This window comes from Juglans microcarpa x Juglans regia, chromosome 1S (genome assembly GCF_004785595.1).
Source record: "Juglans microcarpa x Juglans regia isolate MS1-56 chromosome 1S, Jm3101_v1.0, whole genome shotgun sequence".
Classification (NCBI taxonomy): domain Eukaryota; kingdom Viridiplantae; phylum Streptophyta; class Magnoliopsida; order Fagales; family Juglandaceae; genus Juglans; species Juglans microcarpa x Juglans regia.
Genome location: NC_054595.1, coordinates 8,279,204 through 8,297,834, shown reverse-complemented (window position 1 = coordinate 8,297,834; position 18,631 = coordinate 8,279,204). Strand labels below are relative to the sequence as shown.

The following is an 18,631-nucleotide window of genomic DNA, read 5'->3' as shown; positions in this document are numbered from 1 at the left end:
CACTTCCTTTTCTGCCACCCTGTCTCTGAAGTAGTTGTATCAGATAACAATCTAATTGGTTCTTCCATAATACATTGGGTTTTTAGCATATGTGAGAGTAACCATGCTATCACAAAAAATCTTTACCAGATCAAAAGTATCAGTGTCGATGCCTAGCAACTAAAGGAACCTCTTCAACCAAATAGCTTCCTAAATTGCTGCTAAAGATGTTATGTATTCCACGTCCATGGTGGGCAAGGTTATGTAGGTTTGTTTCTTACTACTCCATGTAATGGAACCATTGTTTGAAAAGAAAAAAATACCTAGTTGTTGATTTGTGCTCGTCTAGGTTACTACCCCAATCAGAATCGCTATAACCTTTCACTTGCAAATTTGAATCATGATATCACAATACAATCTGTAGTCCCCTTGAGATATCTTAAAATCCTATTTATTGCTTTCCAATGAGCCAATCTGGGGTTCAATTGTAATCTACTAATTGGACCAACTGCATACCATATGTTTGGCCAAGTACAAATCGTTACGTACATTAGGCCACCTATAACTCTAGAATAGGGAACATGAGTTATCTTTTCTATTTCTCTTGGAGTCTTGGGAAACATTTCTTTGCATAAGCTCTCGCTTTTGGCAATAAGGATGTCCATAGGTTTACACTCATTCTTTAGAAGCACTCAAGAATGTTCTTCATGTAAGTCTATTGAGACAAACACAGAAGTATCTTTGAACAGTCTCTATAAATCTTAACACCCAAATTTGTATTTTCCTTCACCCATTTCATTTACCTCAAAATTGAGGGACAACCACTCCTCAATAGTGACAATCATCCACTTGTCATTTCTAGCCAATAGAGTGTCATCAATGTACAATGACAATAAAACAAAACTTTTCTTGGAGTGTTTTACATAGACGCAGTGGTCTTCTGGAATCATCATAAACTCATTTAATAGAATGACTTGATGGAATCTAAGATACCACTATCTAGATAATTACTTTAGGCCATATATAGATTGCTTGAGTTTGCACTCTTTACGGGCTTGACCTTTGACCACAAAGTTTGTGAGTTGATCCATATAAATCTCTTCATCCAGTTCTCCATTTAGAAATGTTGTCTTAATGTCCATTTGATAGAGTTCCAAATCTCTATATGCTACTATGGCTAGAATCAGATGAATTGAGACAAACCTTACTACTGGAGAAAATTTTTCCTTATAGTCTACACCATCTTGTTGGGTATATCATTTTGCTACGAGGCGAGTTTTGTACCTCTCTATTGACCCATCTTATTTGTTTCTTTACCTTTAGAACCCATTTTTTTACCAATGGCCTTTCGCCCTAGTGGTAGGTCTACCATATCCTAGACCTCGTTGGTCCTCATAGACTATATTTCATTATTTAGTGTTTTAATCCGCTCATTCTTAGTAGATGATGAGAGAGTCTCTTGAATTGTTCTAGGCTCATTGTCATCTTGCAGAGCCACCACGAAAGCTTTCCTTCAGTTTCTGTCATGCCATTTTGTTGTAGCTTATTCAGCATTGTTAACTATCTTTTTATTCATTTTTCATCACAAAACCTTTTAAACTGCTTAGATAGATATTCACATCCACAGTTAGTTCCCAGAGCCCTTACAATCTTTTCTAATTAATTCTCAACTAAGCTCATGTATTGTTTGAAGTAGTCCAATGCTTCATACTTGGGTGATCCAATTAACAAGACCAGATCATGAAAAATCATATATAAGTATGATGCAATAGACAGTCTCGTGCCTTGGCCACATACTCATTGGGTGACAAATATTTGAGTGGACTAATTGCAATGGAAAATATGCCCTCGTTGCTTTTTCAAATAGTTTTATCTTTAGTTTTCCCATCAAACAATGTTCACATGTAGGCAATATGACTTTAGCTAGATTGCCTATAAGGCATTCTTTAGCTAATCTAGTAATCATTTCTTACCAAATATCACCAAGCCTAGCATTACATTTATTTGAGTCTAGGTTATCCATGTAGTAAGTAAAGCAGTAAATTTATTCACATTTAAATAATCCAAATTCATTATCATAAAACTGTCTAAGAGAAAAACATAACCGTAAAAAACGTTACTAAAACACATAGAAATACAATTGTTTTCAAACAAAATATGAAAACTAAGTCCAACTAAAGTAACTACGAAAGTAAGTTTCGTCGAAATTCATAAGCATATAGCACATCATGGAGCAATAAAGTGTGATCGCTTTACAAGTCTAGCTTGTAGGTACCAACTCACAGCACCTTCACACTAGCTCTATTTCCTACCTTGATGTCACAAGTCCCAGCTGCAATAAGAAAATATTTCACAAACCCAACTTTATCTCGCGCTATGTGCTCATTCACTCCTAAATCAATAGTCCAAGCCCGCCCCCCTCAGCACCCTAAACTCTGCACCCCGGCCCAAAAAATATATATTATATTTGTTACCAAGATGACGTCGTTTTTGTAACGAATAATGTCTTTTTAAAAACCAAACATCGAAACGTCATCTTTTTTCGGGGGGGTTAAGTTAACCCTAATTCCCCTTTCCCCCTTCCCCCTGCAGTCTCTTATCTCTTCAATCTTCTCCCCTCACTCTCTCTCTTTTCTCTCTCGCTCTCTACGTCGTTGCCCTCTTTCCCTCTTATAGTCACCATGGAGGCATGGATCACATCCTCTTCTTCTCATTCTCCTCCTCGACTCCTCTTCTTAGTCTATCAGACCATCTCTCCCTTTCGTAGACAATGTGTATTGTGTTGTATTTGTATTTTGTATCTTTGTTGGTTTGTTCATTGTTTTCGATTCGATGGTATTTTTTGTGGTATTTTGTTATTTTTTTGGTATTTTATAATTTTGTTAATTTCTACCATGTGTTTGAATTTCCCTATGGGACAGCCGTGGGTGAGCGGTGGATGGGAATGCCCCCCTAGTGAATTGTGAGTGGTTGGAAAGCGCGCAATGAATTGAAACATTACCAAGGTAGAGAATATATACGGAAAAAGAAAAGCTATCGACAATTGAGGAAAATAGGAAAGAGACCAAGGGAGGAAGGAAGGAAGGGTAGGAAGGACGAGGGAAGCCCTCTTGTCTTATAGGAGATGATTTTGAGTCTATGTTTTACAGAAAAATTTACCTTTTATAATCGGTTGCCATTTCGATTAGTAGGTTGTATTTACGTGGGATCCTTGTCCAACCCGGTAGATTTTTTTTTCCTTTTTAATTAATATCCTTTGCATTTGCTTAGAGGAAAAAAGGAAAAAAAAAAAAAAATATTGACCCCACTTGTTTGCTTAGAAAGAAGTGACCAACTCGTTTCCCTTCTCCAACTCTACGCTCTTTTCCCTTCCTTTTTTCCTTCTATTCTCCCGTTGATTCTTCTTCCCCTCAACATTTCCTTCTCAACTCTTTCTTCCTCTCTCTGAACTCTTATATACATCACCTTCGAAGGCAGAAGAGCCTCCTCCTGCATAAACCCAAAACCCCACTCCAAAATGACCGAAGAATGCAAATGCTCACACAAAGGCCGACGAAAAGTTATTTGCAGATGCATCACTATCTTTTTCCTATTAGTTGGTGCGACGGCCCTTACACTTTGGCTAGTCTACCGCCCCCACAACCCTCAGTTCAAGGTCATCGGCACCACCATCAACGAGCTTAACTTCTCGGCAGCGCCGCTCGTCACCACCAACATGCAGTTCACGGTCGTCACAAGAAACCCAAACAAGCGCATCTCCATTTACTACGACAGTCTTTCAGTTTCTGTATGGTATAGAAACCAAGCCATAACGCCCAAGGTGATGCTGGCTCCGTTTTTCCACAAGCACCACCGCATCGTGACAGTGTCACCGGTAGTTTGCGGTGGGGAAATACCGACGTCGGTGGAGGTAGCAAATGGGTTGGTGATGGATGAGGCGTATGGGGTCATGGGGTTGAGTTTGGTGTTGATGGGGAGGCTGAGATGGAAGCTGGTTGGGGCTATAAAGACTGCGCATTATGGGATTTATGTGAAATGTGATGTGTTGTTGGACTTGAAGAAAGGTTTTGTCGGTCAGGTTCCCTTGCTTGGATCTCCAGGATGCAAAGTAGATATATGAAAAATTGTATTTGCAACTTTCTATTTTATTTTTCTATATTTACTTTTGGCAAACATATATGTATGTGTTTTAGTTGTTCGTTTGGAAAACTTTCTTTGCAATCCAATCTGTAGCTCTAGAGATAGATCAAAGAAAGTTGTTCAGTCCCAAAGTACTAAGTTAAAAGGCATATATATGAATTTATAAGGATGGTAGAAGGTTTCTACCTCTTCTTTCTCCTACTCCTAATTTCCCATACCTAATCCCTTTAATTTTAATCTGCATTCATTCTCAATTCATGCTTAAGATATTCTGGCTTTGGCTGTATACACATTTGGATAATATTGCATGGCTTTCCGAGCAGCGAATTAAACACCATTAATTTTTCTTGTAATTTCTAAATAACCCAAAACATCCTTATAATATCTATTTAATTTATTAATATAAAACGTAAATACTTGACAAATGTGAATTATTCGCTAAAAATACCACTCCATATCCATTTAAATTTTAAGTGAAAAAGAAAGGATGATATGGTTTGTTCCATAAAGTTGGGTTTAAATATTCCATTTAAAGAACAAAGGTTCTTCAAATGGGAGCCATAGAAACTTTAGTACGAGAGCCCCATTAATGGGCATCGCATCTATCAGCCACATCGCAATATATAGTTGATTGATTCCACATGTTAAGTGGATAAAGGAGGAATCGGATTCATACGGTTATATAATTACTTTAGGCTCCGTTTGGATTGAGAGTTGTGATGAGATGAATTGAGATGAAAGTTAAAAATTAAATAAAATATTGTTAAAATATTATTTTTTTAATATTATTATTGTTTTGGGATTTGTAAAAATTAAATTGTTTATTATATTTCATGTAAAAATCTGAAAAAAATTGTAATGATAAGATGAGATAAATTGAGATAACTTCTCAATGCAAATGGGACCTTTATGATTTAACTAATGACATGGAGATGCCTTGGGAACCTGCTTGTAGAACCCAAAACCATCCTCCAAGAAAGTTTCCAAAATAAAAGCTAGTGTTTAATTTATTTCTTTAATTGTTTTGTGTAATAGCATACTAGAAATTCAATGGTGGAATTTCTATAGGCTTTAGAAACCTCCTAGAAACTCTTTAAGTTTTCACAAATCGACCAATTGTGTTAGTTTTAGTCTGTCAGCATAGTCAATGTTAAAACTCACTATGGTATCAGAAACATGATTTTATTTATTTAAGATAGTTATAAATGTTAGAATGTGATATTGTCTAAACCATTAGACTCAGAGGAATATTTAGGATTTTATGGTTCAATAATCTCATTTTCAGTTTTCGGATGAAACACTTGTTCAAAATGCGTTTTTTAATATTTTGAGGGACTTCGAGGTTAAATTTTGATAAACGAATTACACGGTTAGTTGAGTGTGTATGTTTAAGATTTTTCAGTGCAAAGTTAATTTTTCCTTTTCTCGGAGTGAATAGTAACCTCAATAGTAGCACTTAGTGTAGTATTTTCAAAATCACAGTGTGGAATGTCCAAAGTAGGTTAGAGTAATTTTATTTGGACATTTGGCAAGATCTTAACCATACTTGGTGAATAGTATTGGACACTTGGTACTAAGAGAAACCATGAGATGGAAATGTGAAGGAAATCAAGGTGTGAGATCATGCCACCTAACCAAAACGCTATTCCATCCAACTAACCAAATTGTGCCAAACCAATGAGGGTCTCAACCCTAGTGAAACCCTAAATATTTAGAATTTAATTGAAACTCTAAAAGTTTGGATGAAACCGAAACCCTAAACGGTTTCCCCAAACCCTAAAGTTGGCCTCCAAACCCTAATTGATCTGATTTCTAGCATTGTGTTTAATCACTTGATTAAATCACTTCCACATGCTATTAATTATTCAAATCCATGTTATGACATCATTATTCAATCCTTTAAACCTTGAAAATTTGATTGGGCCAAATAAAAAATTGGATTTAGGCTTGATAGCATTTCAAACCCTAACCAAACCCTCTTTAAATCCTAAAATAAAGCCCACTTGTTTAAGGCCCATTAGGCCCACGAATTTTGGCCACCTTAGCAAAATTTTCTGAGAAAGTTCCACCCACTCAAGGCTGACCATCCACTGCTCATGACAACCCCAAAATCGTGACGATGTGAAGGCCAAAGGCCACCTCACCACCACCCTTCTCTTGGAACTTTCCTTGGCTGAAAATCACTTACTATTTGTACATTTTTGTGACCTAATCACCATCCATCAATGTGTCACTCAAGCCCATACTTCAATTTTTAGAAGTGTATAAGGCGTGCAAGTCTTTCACTCACTTTACCAATTTTCATTTCCGTTCTTGGAGAGAACACCTAGAAGCTCTCTTGGGCAAATTTATGAGCCTTTTGGCACTCCATTTTTGGAACCCTTGTATATATTTTCTCACAATGATTCCTTCATGAAAGTTGTTCTTTTTTTAGTCTAGTTTTCATAGGTACCTTTTTTTTTTTTACTACATAGCCATTTAATTGTTCAAAAGTTGTTATAACCTTGGAAATGTCAATCTAGGCGAGAATCTGGATAGTGTGTTGTATGTTGGAGTTTTTTACCAAGATAATGGAAAAATCTTGGACCGAAATTTTTATGGAGGGTTTTTAACATGTTTATATGAATTTTGGGTGGAGATTAGTTGCATTAATAAAGCTTTTGATGAAATATTTTCTCAGATCTAGAAACTTAGAAACTGGAAGAGGAAAAATATTTTTTGTTTTAAGAAAGTTTGGATCTTTTGCGACTTAATCTTACTCCAATAGATTTGATATTTTTATCCGATAATCTTAAACCTTTTATATACATATTAGGATGTTAATTTGAAGATTTTTTGTATTAGTTTCAGAGATATGAATTTTGGCTAGATCCATGTTTTGGTTTATTTTTAGCCATGTGATTTTAAGTTTATGCTTGGATCTACTTTAGGACACATTTTTAAACCATATGATGTTTTGGTATGAAGATCTCATAATGGTTTGCCTCGAATCGAGTGTTTGATCAAAGCAAGATTGAGAAAAAAATTCTGTTTTTGGCAAGTGTTGGAGCCGAGTACTTTAAGTGAGATTTTGTGATTTTGGGTGACTCTTATGTGTTGATTCAAAGTATTTTAGTTCTTAGGAATGTGTTATGAACATGTTTGAAGAAAGTTTTAGATTTTTGGAGTCCTTGGAGATGTTTTGAAATAGGTCAAACCTTGAGATTCAAGGGTTTGTATTTTAGTTAAAAAATTTGGTTCTTTTTCTAAAACGTTTTGTGTCTATGAGAAGTATATTTTTGTTGGATGTTTTAACCATATTTTTAAGCTTAAGATAAGAGGACATTTGTTTCAATATGTCGGTTTGATCATGAATTTTGGAGTTGGAAGTTTCGGCCCTATGATTTTTTCATAGTTGTGTTTGGTTTTAAATTTTTCTCAGTTAATATTTGAGTTTAGGACAAGATTTACATGAGGAATATAAATTTTGGTGATTTTTGGAGTTAGAATGTGAAATCCTTAAGTTAGAGGAAAAATGGTCATTTTCCCTTATGTAGAGGGTAAAATGATAATTTTACTCTAAGTCTGCATTTTTCATGTCTCTAACTGTTAGTGATAAATTTTATAACTTTTAGAATCCCTACTTACAGTTTCTTGTATTTCGTGCTTAAACCCCGTAATGCGATGATCACTATAAGTTAGCTTCTAACTTATTGTCAGATTACTGTCTATTTGTGCTGTAAAGGAACTATTGGTTATGTACTTATGTTATCATATATATCATGCCATGCCATGTTACTACACGTTTATCTGTTACATATATTATATTCTGTCATGAAATATTCATTTGTAAAACATATTATATTTTGTCATGAAATAGCTATCTGTTACACGTTATGCCATGTCCTATAATGCTATCTGTTACATGTTATTTCATGTCATGTAATGTTATCTATAACACGTTATGCCATGTCACGTAATGTTGTGTGTTACACGTTATGCCATATCGTGTAATTTTAGATGTTACATGTTATTCCATGTTATGTATTATTTATTTGTTTCATGTTAAGTCAAGTGATGTATATGTCATGTTACGTCAAGTCATGTATACGGCACGTATATGTTATGTTACGTATGTCAAGTTATCTGTCATTTCGCTTCACGTCACATCATGTCTAGAGTATAGAGTATCTCTAAAACAATATTTTCTCAGTCAGTCATGCCAAGGATACTCATAATGTAATCATTATGATTGTCGGAGCATCTCCATTTATAATTCACCGAGGTACTTATGGCGTAATCATTTTGATTGTTAAAATATTGCTACTCAAATGCTCCTGACATAATCATTCTGATTATCAGAGTATTACTAGGTACTCCTAGCGAAATCATTCTGATTGTTAGGGTATCTCATTTAAAATACTCATGGTGTAATTATTTTGATTGTTTGAGTATCTATGACGAAATATGTTAGGCGAAATCATTTTGATTGTTCACTATTTCTGAAGAAATAATTGGCAAAATCATTTTGATTGTCAGATTTCATGTTCACCTTCATGTTCAAGTTCATACTCAAGTTCAGTTTATTGAACAAGATTTCAAGTTCATGTATTTCACGTTCATGCTCATATTATTCAGTTCAAATTCAAGTTCATGTTATTAAAGCTCAAGTACACGTTCGATTCACTTTTCAAGTTCACGTTCTGTCATATTTCAAGTTCACGTTCAGTTCATATTCAGTTTCAGTTCAAGTTCAGTTTATGTTCAAGTTTGTTGTGCTACGTGCGGCAATTATGATGAATAGTATGAAAAAGATAAAACAAGAAAAAACGCACATAATTTAAAGTGGTTCGGCAATGTGCCTACATTCAGAGGAGCGAGGGTTGAATTTTCACTAAGTATCAAATTAGGATTACATCATATGTATTTATTTAGACTAAACCCTAGCAATACAAGAGGTATTAGAAAATTCCAATAATACCCCACTGTCTGCTAAACATGATGCCACAGTTTGTAGTACCCTTCAAGTATCTGAAGATCCACTTAACTACATCCTAATGCTATCGTCCCGGATTTGATAGAAACTTGCTCATCACACTGATTGCTTGTGCCAAATCTAGTCTTGTACAAACCATAGGATACATCAAGTGGATTAGCCTGCTTTCTTTATATACGTGTTCCACTGAATATGAGCCACATACTATAACAACGTTCATGTTTAAGTTCATGTTCAACTCAATTCACGTTCAATCATATTTCAATTTTATGTTTAGTTCATGTTTCAATTTACGTTAAGTTCATATTTAGTTTCAGCTCAAGTTCAATTTATGTTCACATTCATGTTTAAGTTCATGTCCAAGTTAGTTCACATTCAAGTTCATGTCATGTCAAGTTAAGTCTCAGTTAAGTTCGTGTCATGCCAAGTTTAGTTTCAGTTCAGTCTATGCTGAAGTTCAAGTCATGTCAGTTTATGCCATGTTAAATGTTAAGTCACGTCAAGCTTATTTTTGATCATGTATGTATTCATGCTTTTACTGTTATGTATACATCTTTGACCTATATGTTGAATTATTTGTTAACTTCCTGAGATTTGTAATCAAATCTCATTGTGGTAGACTCAACTACCATTCCCTTTGGAATGGTAGATCATGTGTCAAGATTAGGAGACATATCGATCAGAGGTCGACTGACTGGAGATGGTTGATTAGATGGAAATGACACGACGTAGAGCTCATAGACGAAGTAATTCTCTTAAGTTTATAAATAAAAAAGTTTTCATATTTTTGTGCAACTCTAGTACCCTTCCATATGAGGAGGAGTGCCCACTAAACTGCTTCTGCTTCTGCTTATGCTAAACCGTAGGATAATGGACATATATTTTTCTTTTTTCCGAGATCTTTCTAAAATGGGCTACTACCTAGTTGGATTAAAATCCGTTTGTTAAAAATACACGTCCACTTCTCTCTCTCTCTCTCTCTCTCTCTCTCACACACACACACACACACATTAGTATAAGTAACATGCATTGCCATTTAAGGCCTTGTTTGTTTTCACAGATGAGATAAGATGAGATAAGTTGAGATTTAAGTTAATAGTTGAATAAAATATTTTCAGAATATATATTTTTAATATTATTTTTGTTTTGAGATTTGAAAAAGTTTAATTATTTATTTTATTTTATGTGAGAATTTAAGAAAGCTGGAATTTTAACAATAGCACTTGAGGTGGGGATGAGGGGCATCAATTTCTTTGGGAGGGGGCTTTACAGTGCCATCAAGATAGCCAAAAATAGCTTGGCCATAGAAGTATGCTAGGGTTTGAGCTTTCCAAACGTGATAGTTGGCATAATGATTTAGTTTGATACTGATAGACAATGGTAAATTTGAGAGGGATGGAGGGGTGGGCGGGGTAGTTGCAGTATTATAGGTGGATGATAAGGAGGAGGCCATTTGGGATCAAACGTTGGTCTTTGTCGGGCTCTGTGATACCATGTAGAAATAAGCTATGCTTTCAATTTCCTTTGTATTTGAGTTGTGTAATACAAGGATTTTAAATAGAGTATGAAAATAACAGCTATCCTACTTTATAGCTATATCGTAAGATTCAAAATTCAAATAGATTACATATCCACTATCTTGATTCTAAAAATCCTATAGGTGAGGAGTTTATTGTGGTGAGTTGAACTCTTGAAACAGAGGAGTGTTTTTCGGTGGCCATATTAATATGTTCTTCTACATATTTCAATCTCATTCTCACAAGTCCCTTTCTCCCTCTTAAATGTTTCACTACTTCTTAAAATTTGGGTTTCCACCTATCAGATGATAGAGACAATGATCATGAGTTCTGACTGAGCACCGAGGGGAGGCTCTCAACCTTGCGCGTTTATGGTGGGATACATATCCATCCAAAAAATAAAGAGTCCTGTTACTCAACTTGACAAAAATGCAGTCTTGGTTACGTGCTGACGTAGCAGTGACACATGTCATTGCCACATCATTATTTATTAAAAAAAGAAATGAGAGAAACTGGACAAACTCCAGCCGTCTAGTTTTCTCATCCAAACATTTTTATTATTATTCCATTTCGCTTTCCATCATTTCAGCTAACTTCACTAAGTGACCGACCATAAGCATTACAAAGGGACTAGTGTATGTTTTCTTCTCCCATTTCAATTCCCAACATTACATTGCTAGTGTTTCTTTTTTTTTTTTTTTTCACTTTTTTTCTACCTCTATAAGAGGTGTAACCGGTCAGGTTCAGCTCGATTTGATCATATTTTAGAACCGAACCGATATACACCGGTTCTGAGAATTGGAGAATCGGTACCGGACCGATTCATCAATGAAACTAGAACTTCTGGATTTATCAATTTCGATTAGGTTCGGTCCAGTTTTTCTGCTGTAGTGATGTTTATTTATTTCCATACTAGAGTATCTAATTTCATGTTATTATAATAGTGTCTAATTTATTATTTGATTATATATGTTAGTGATAATATGATGGTTACAAATACTAAAACTTTTAGTTTATTTATATTATAGTATACATATATTATTTTATAATAATTAACGCATACTAGTATAATATTAAATTTAACTATACTACTATAGTCTATATAAGTTAGGCTATTAATTTTTTGTATAAGTATATATGATCAAATGTGTAAATATGTATTTATAAAAAATAATATATATTATAATTTATTACGCCATAAAATGTATTTATCCATTATATATATATATATCAAAAATAGGTTTATATTAATAACATAATATTAATGTTCATGTTTAAGATTAAAATTTTATGTTATATAAATTTTATATTATAAACTTAAAATTTATATTTTATGTCAAATGTTATATTAAGATTTATAAGATTAATTTATATATTATCTCAAATGTTATATTAAGATTTATAAAATTAATTTTATATTATATTAATTTTATATTATTATATTATTACACATGAATAATAAGATTTTAAAATTTCACGTAATGTTAATTAACATTTAGCATATAATATGTATAATATAATATAAAAAATTATATATAATATAAAAATCATATAAAAATATGTTAAATATATAATAATAATAATATATTTATGTACCGATCCGATTTTCAACCGGATTTATGAAATTGGAACCGATATCGGACTTGACCGGTTCACTAGTTTCTCGATTTTCTTTACACCCCTAGCCTTGTTTCAATTTTTGTTGGTGCTAATTTTTGGTCGTCTACCGACAATGGCTTTACTAGTGATATATTCTGTAGTTTTTTTTTTTTTTTTTTTTCCTGCACTTTTTTCTTAACATTTTATGCTGCCTCGGTTTTAATTTCTGCTAGGGTTATTTTTTTTGTCTTCTATCAACAATGGTTTTATTTCAATTTTTAAGCCTAATATATGTTTTGGATTGTAAAGTGGCTCAACTTCAAATGAAATAACAAAGTGCAATAACAGCATGTAGGCTCAAGCTAGAATTCCAGGTTTGATTGCTTAAAGAACCCGTTTTTCGTAAACATTTTCATCTATAGATGAATCAAACGACATCCTGCAATGGTAAAGTAATCTTTTATTTTCCCTTTTTTTCTTTCGTTGGTAGGTGAAAAGTAACATTCAAAGGTAAGGGACAAACGAATATATACCAGTAAATTCTGTGAATAGAATGAATTAATAATATCAACTCATTTTAGTCTAAATTTTAAATAAGTCTAATATTTAAATATTTAATTTTTAAATTCTTAAACTCATTTCAACTCAAAACTTCTTTATATGAGAGATTTACAATCTTTTTCAACTTAACACATCTTTATACGTGAGACCCACAACCTTTTCTAACTTTTCATAAATATATCTAAATTCATCTTAGCATCCAAACACATTTAAATTCATTTTAGACGGACCTCACAAAACTTACTCTACTATCTCAACTCACTATTATTTATAAAGAACTCAATTCATCTCAACATCCAAATAGAAGTTGAGCTTCATTAGTCAGAAGAAGAATTGGAATATTTTTTTTCTTTTTTTTTCAGAGAACCGAAAGGTTAAGAAGTGACCGTAAGATTATTATTTTTTCATATGCCTAATTTTTTTTCCCACTTTCTTAGTTTTGAAAAACATTATTCATCACCTCCATCGTGCCAATTTGGGTGGGGGCACTCAGCTTCATCCATTTGGGTGGTTTGATATCAGATTTATTAACTTGGGTGTACTGTTGGCATGGAGGCCGCTTTGAGTAGTAGAGGTTTGTAATAGTGGTTGAAATTTGTTGTCCAATTTTTTACCTTCCAATATTTCTGGTTACGTAGCCTAAGATATGTGATATTGAACTTGCAATTAGTTGTTGAATATGTAGCTAGTAATTATAATATTTGATTAATGTAGATGTTCCTTGTACCGATGATAATAGCTGTGGTGGTAATGTTGGGACACAAGAAGTGGTCGAAGAACTAAAAGTTGGAACGGCTTTTGCCTCGGAAGACGAGGTTAGAGCATATTATTATACAAAATATGCTAAAAGTTAGGAGTTTGGTGTGTCCAAAAGAAGTTTGTGTACATCAAGACATGACTAAATCAATAACTTCTATTGTTCTTTGGTCAAGACTAATCGAGAGATTGGGATGTAAAGTAAAAATAAATACAACTCTGTCTCGATGGAAGGTATACACTTTCTACTGTTTTACTTGAACACAAACATGCATTGAGTCCTAGAAAAGTGAGATTTTTTAGATGTAATAGAAAGATGGATTCAGTTGCAAAAAAATAATTGGATGTAGGAGATAGCACTACTGATATAAGGCAAGTAAAAGTTTTAAGTCTTTCATAGTTCAAGTTGGTGGTTATGAGAACCTAATATTTGGAAAAAAAAAAAAAGATTGCAGAAATTATCTTCATAAGGGAGACAATTGCGGCTTAGTGAAGGTGGTGTCGAAGCTCAACAAAAATATTTTATCCGAATGTAGCAAAAGAACAATCATTTTTATTATAACATGGATGTGGATGATGAGGGTCATTTAAGGAATGTCTTTTTAGTCAATGCTTGAAGTCAGGCTACCTATAAATATTTTGCGAGTGTGATAACGTTCGACATAACCTACTTGACCAACGGGTATAAGATGCCATTGGCTCCTTTGGTAGGGGTTAATCACTATGGTCAATTAATTCTTTTTTGCTGTAGATTAATATCAAGTGAAGATGTGGACATTTTTGTATATTTATTTCAATCCTTGTTGAATTGCAAGGAAAGTTAAGCTCATTTGACAATAATAACAGATCAAGATAAGGCAATGCAAATTGCCATTGCTACCGTCTTTCCAACATCACCGCACAAATTTTATTGGTGGCACATTCTTAAGAAGTTGCCAGAAAAATCTGGATAACACTCACAGTAAGAAGCAATAAAAAGTAGGATATAAAATTTTGTTTATAATTGTTTGACTACGAAGGACATTGAAAATGGTTGGGAAATACTACTAGACACTTTTAATTTGCATGAGTATACACAAAGAAGCGTGAGTATAAATGTTTTTTTTTACGGTTACATTAACTCGAAAACATATTCAGGAAGCCATTGTATGAAAACAAATCAATATCAGAAAGCCAACTTTGCTATAGCCCAATAACTAGAGAAGCATTTGGCACCAAAATTTTCGAAGTTCAAATTTTTGAAATCACATAGATTGATCTAAAGTTTTCTAAAAACCTAAATTTTTGAAATCACATAGATCGATCTTTGCCTTTCTAAATCACATAAATCTATCTAGGGGTTTTCAGGAACCAGGTTTTCGAAATCACATAGATCAATCATACCACCATTTTGCATACAAAAAAACATTGTAGTGAGATATTAAAAAAAATGTTTGTAATCTGTAAAGGTAGAGAAGAGAAAGCATTACCAAGCTGCCTCTGTTGTTTGCACGTCCACCCTCGTCCTGGTAAAAAAATATTTTTACGCAAGAAAAATTAGCACATCCACCCAACAAGCATTACCCAGAGAAAAAGCAAGATGTTCCAGCTTTAGAGAAAAAGCAAGAGATTTGAGTTCTATAGATGGGACAAGACGTGAAGGGTAGGAGTTGACAGTAAGGAAAAAAGCAAAATGTTTGTAATCCGATTTTTGCCCCTCTTATTTTTTTTCTAAAACTAATATAAAAGGCTGACGATGCAGTGACACCTATTACTACCACGTTACCACGTAAAGGAGTGTGCGTTTTCATTGTATTTTTAGCATTTTTCAAAAAAAAAAAAAAAAAAAAAAAAAAAGAAATCTTGGTCAACACCAAAAAACCCATTGTCTGTCAAGCCCTCCAGGGATGAACCGTTTCAACTATATTAAACAAGAACTACAACACAAATCCTCAATACAATAATATCATCATCTCACAAAAATCCTTCAAAAGAAAGATAAGTTGAACCTTAATAAGTTCTCTCTTAAACTTGGCAAATCCACTAGTGCCACTTAGCACTTCTCTTATAATCTTGCCACGAGCCATCTATTCCAACTGTCATTACCATTATTATTGCTTTTAAAAGATTAAATAGACCCAAAAACAAAAATAGTTTATATTTTACGTAAGATAAAAACTCATCATTTAAAGTGAATCAGAGTATCCTTATCCTAGGTGGAGTCAGTCTTATCCAAGCTAATTTCCATGACTTATAAAAGCAAGTACGTGACAATCTCCACTTCGGGTTAAACATGACATTATAGTATATACTATATCTAATGCGATGAGACATACGTGGATTAGTCCATCTTTTTACGAGACGTATGCATATACATATATACACACACATGCACGTATTATATGTGTCATTAGCGAGAGTGGGCTACATTAATTTTGTGAGTTGAGTACGTACAGTACTTATACCGTACGTATTTGGAACAAAGTATTGGGTAAATTTGCAATCTTAAAGTGCATGGTAAGCTCCGTAAATGTTTTTTTTAAAAAAAAAAGGGATAAATCTGGACTTAAAAAAATTTATTTTTTTAATAATAAATCTTACTTTTTCAAACAAGTATACGAGACTTAGCATCCTAAAATTTACCTTTTATAATCGGTTGCCATTTCGATTAGTAGATTTTTTTTTTTTCTTTTTAATTAATAACCTTTGCATTTGCTTAGAGGAAAAAGGGGGAAAAAAAAAAATAGTGACCCCACTTGTTTGCTTAGAAAGAAGTGACCAACTCGTTTCCTCTCTCCATCTCTCCACTCTTTTCCCTTCCTTTTTTCTTCTATTGTCCCGTTGATTCTTCTTCCCCTCAACATTTCCTTCTCAACTCTTTTCTCCTCTCTCTGAACTCTTATATACATCACCTTCGAAGGTAGGAGAGCCTCCTCCAGAATAAACCCAAAACCCGACTCCAAAATGACCGAAGAATACAAATGCCCACACAAAAGCCGTCGAAAAGTTATCTGCACATGCATCACTATCTTTCTCCTCTTAGTTGGTGCAACGGCCCTTACACTTTGGCTAGTCTACCGCCCCCACAACCCTCAGTTCAAGATCATCGGCATCGCCATCTACGAGCTCAACTACTCGGCAGCGCCGCTCGTCACCACCAACATGCAGTTCACGGTCGTCACAAGAAACCCAAACAAGCGCATCTCCATTTACTATGACAGACTTTCAGTTTCTGTATGGTATAGAAACCAAGCAATAACGCCCCAGGTGATGCTGCCTCCGTTTTTCCACAAGCACCACCGCACCGTGACCGTGTCGCCGGTGCTTGGCGGTGGGGAAATACCAGTGTCGGTGGAGGTGGCAAATGGGTTGGTGATGGATGAGGCGGATGGGGTCATGGGGTTGAGTTTGGTGTTGTTGGGGAGGCTTAGATGGAAGGTTGGGGCTATAAAGACTACGCATTATGGGATTTATGTGAAATGTGATGTCTTGTTGGGCCTGAAGAAAGGTTTTGTTGGTCAGGTTCCCTTGCTTGGGTCTCCAGCTGGATGCAAAGTGGATATATGAAAAATTGTATTTGCAACTTTCTATTTTCTTTTCTATATTTACTTTCGGTAGATATATGAATTTATCTGTATGTGTTTTAGTTGTTCATTTGGAAAACTTTCTTTGCAATCCAATCTGTAGCTCTAGAGATGGATCAAAGAAAGTCGTTCAGTCCAAAAGTACTGAGTTAAAAGGCATATATATGAATTTATAAGGATGGTAGAAGGTTTCTACCTCTTCTTTCTCCTACTCCTTTCCCATACCTAATCCCTTAAATTTTAATCTGCATTCATTCTCAACTCATGCTTAAGATTCTGGCTTTGGCCCTAATTTGGCTGTATATGCATTTGGCATGGCCAGAAGGCAGCAGCCAGAAGTTTGGATATTGCATGGCTTTCCGAGCAGCAAATTAAACACCATTAATTTGTCTTGTAATTTCTAAATAACCCAAAATATCCTTATAATATCTACTTAATTTATTAATATAAAACGTAAAATGATTAATAATACTTGTGAAATTACTACAAGAAAAACGAGTATTTGTAACGGATTATTTGCGGCAAAAATGACTATTTACAATGAAAACAAACTCATTTTAGTAGAAAATAATCACTTTCACGGGAAATAGTTGGCTACAAATAAATAATTTTCTTATAGTGAATAGCTAAAAGTACTGCTTCATATCCATTTAAATTTTAAGTGAAAAAGAAAGGATGATATGGTTTTACACTCCATGTTCCATAAAGTTGGGTTTAAATATTCCATTTAAAGAACAAAGGTTCTTCAAATGGGAGCCATAGAAACTTTAGTACGAGAGCCCCATTAATGGGCATCGCATCTATCAGCCATATCGCAATATATAGTTTGATTGATTCCATATGTTAAGTGGATAAAGGAGGAATCGGATTCATACGGTTATATATTTACTTTAATGACTTAACCAATGACAGAGATGCCTCGAGAACCTGCTTGTGAATCAATTCCTTGAAGAGTTGAACCCAAAACCATCCACCAAGAAAGCTTCCAAAATAAAACTAGTGGTTTAATTTATTTCTTTAATTGTTTTGAATGGGCAAAATATAAGACTATACATTCTAGAACTATATAAATTATTTTCTAACTAGTCACCTCTATATGCACGCCATTTGCTGCAATAGTTACCTCACTTTCATTCATCGATTGCCTAAAACCTCTATAATAAAAGTGATCTAAAATGCGAGAACATTTTTTTCTGTTTTGAAAATAAAAAAAAAACTAAATCGGGCACACTAAAAGATCTAGCATTTGCACTTTTGGATATATATATTGAAAAATTATTTATTAAAACTGAGATAATTAAAGAGAAATTTCAATACTTCAAGAAATATCAAAATTAACAGGAAAGAATATAAAACTTTTAAAGTAGAAGAGTTAAAAGATGAGTAATCCTAATGGGTGAGTAATTTGAGTCAATGGTCATAATTGAATGGTTATGGTTTTTCTTTATTGGGAAATAGTATTTAAAGCATGGTAGAAAGATAGTGAAGGTGGTCATGTCGAAGCTCAACAAAATTATTTTCATGTCCGAATGCACACTACA

General features: G+C 33.9%; 2 protein-coding genes across 2 annotated transcripts; both read left to right on the top strand.

The window, feature by feature from the left end:
• The first annotated feature begins 3,064 nt into the window (after positions 1 to 3,064).
• On the top strand, positions 3,065 to 4,314 carry LOC121245761 (NDR1/HIN1-like protein 12). Its single transcript, XM_041143617.1, has one exon. It carries the CDS (start codon positions 3,497 to 3,499, stop codon positions 4,097 to 4,099), a length of 603 nt encoding a protein of 200 aa, XP_040999551.1. The 5' UTR covers positions 3,065 to 3,496; the 3' UTR covers positions 4,100 to 4,314.
• Positions 4,315 to 16,363: 12,049 nt separating this feature from the next.
• LOC121244912 (NDR1/HIN1-like protein 12) lies at positions 16,364 to 17,295 on the top strand. The gene has a single exon (XM_041143160.1). It carries the CDS (start codon positions 16,471 to 16,473, stop codon positions 17,071 to 17,073), a length of 603 nt encoding a protein of 200 aa, XP_040999094.1. The 5' UTR covers positions 16,364 to 16,470; the 3' UTR covers positions 17,074 to 17,295.
• The last annotated feature ends 1,336 nt before the right edge of the window (positions 17,296 to 18,631 follow it).

Bases quoted from the DNA above. Each gene is read 5' to 3' on its own strand.
- LOC121245761 (XM_041143617.1), top strand. From the start codon at position 3,497: ATGACCGAAGAATGCAAATGCTCACACAAAGGCCGACGAAAAGTTATT.
- LOC121244912 (XM_041143160.1), top strand. From the start codon at position 16,471: ATGACCGAAGAATACAAATGCCCACACAAAAGCCGTCGAAAAGTTATC.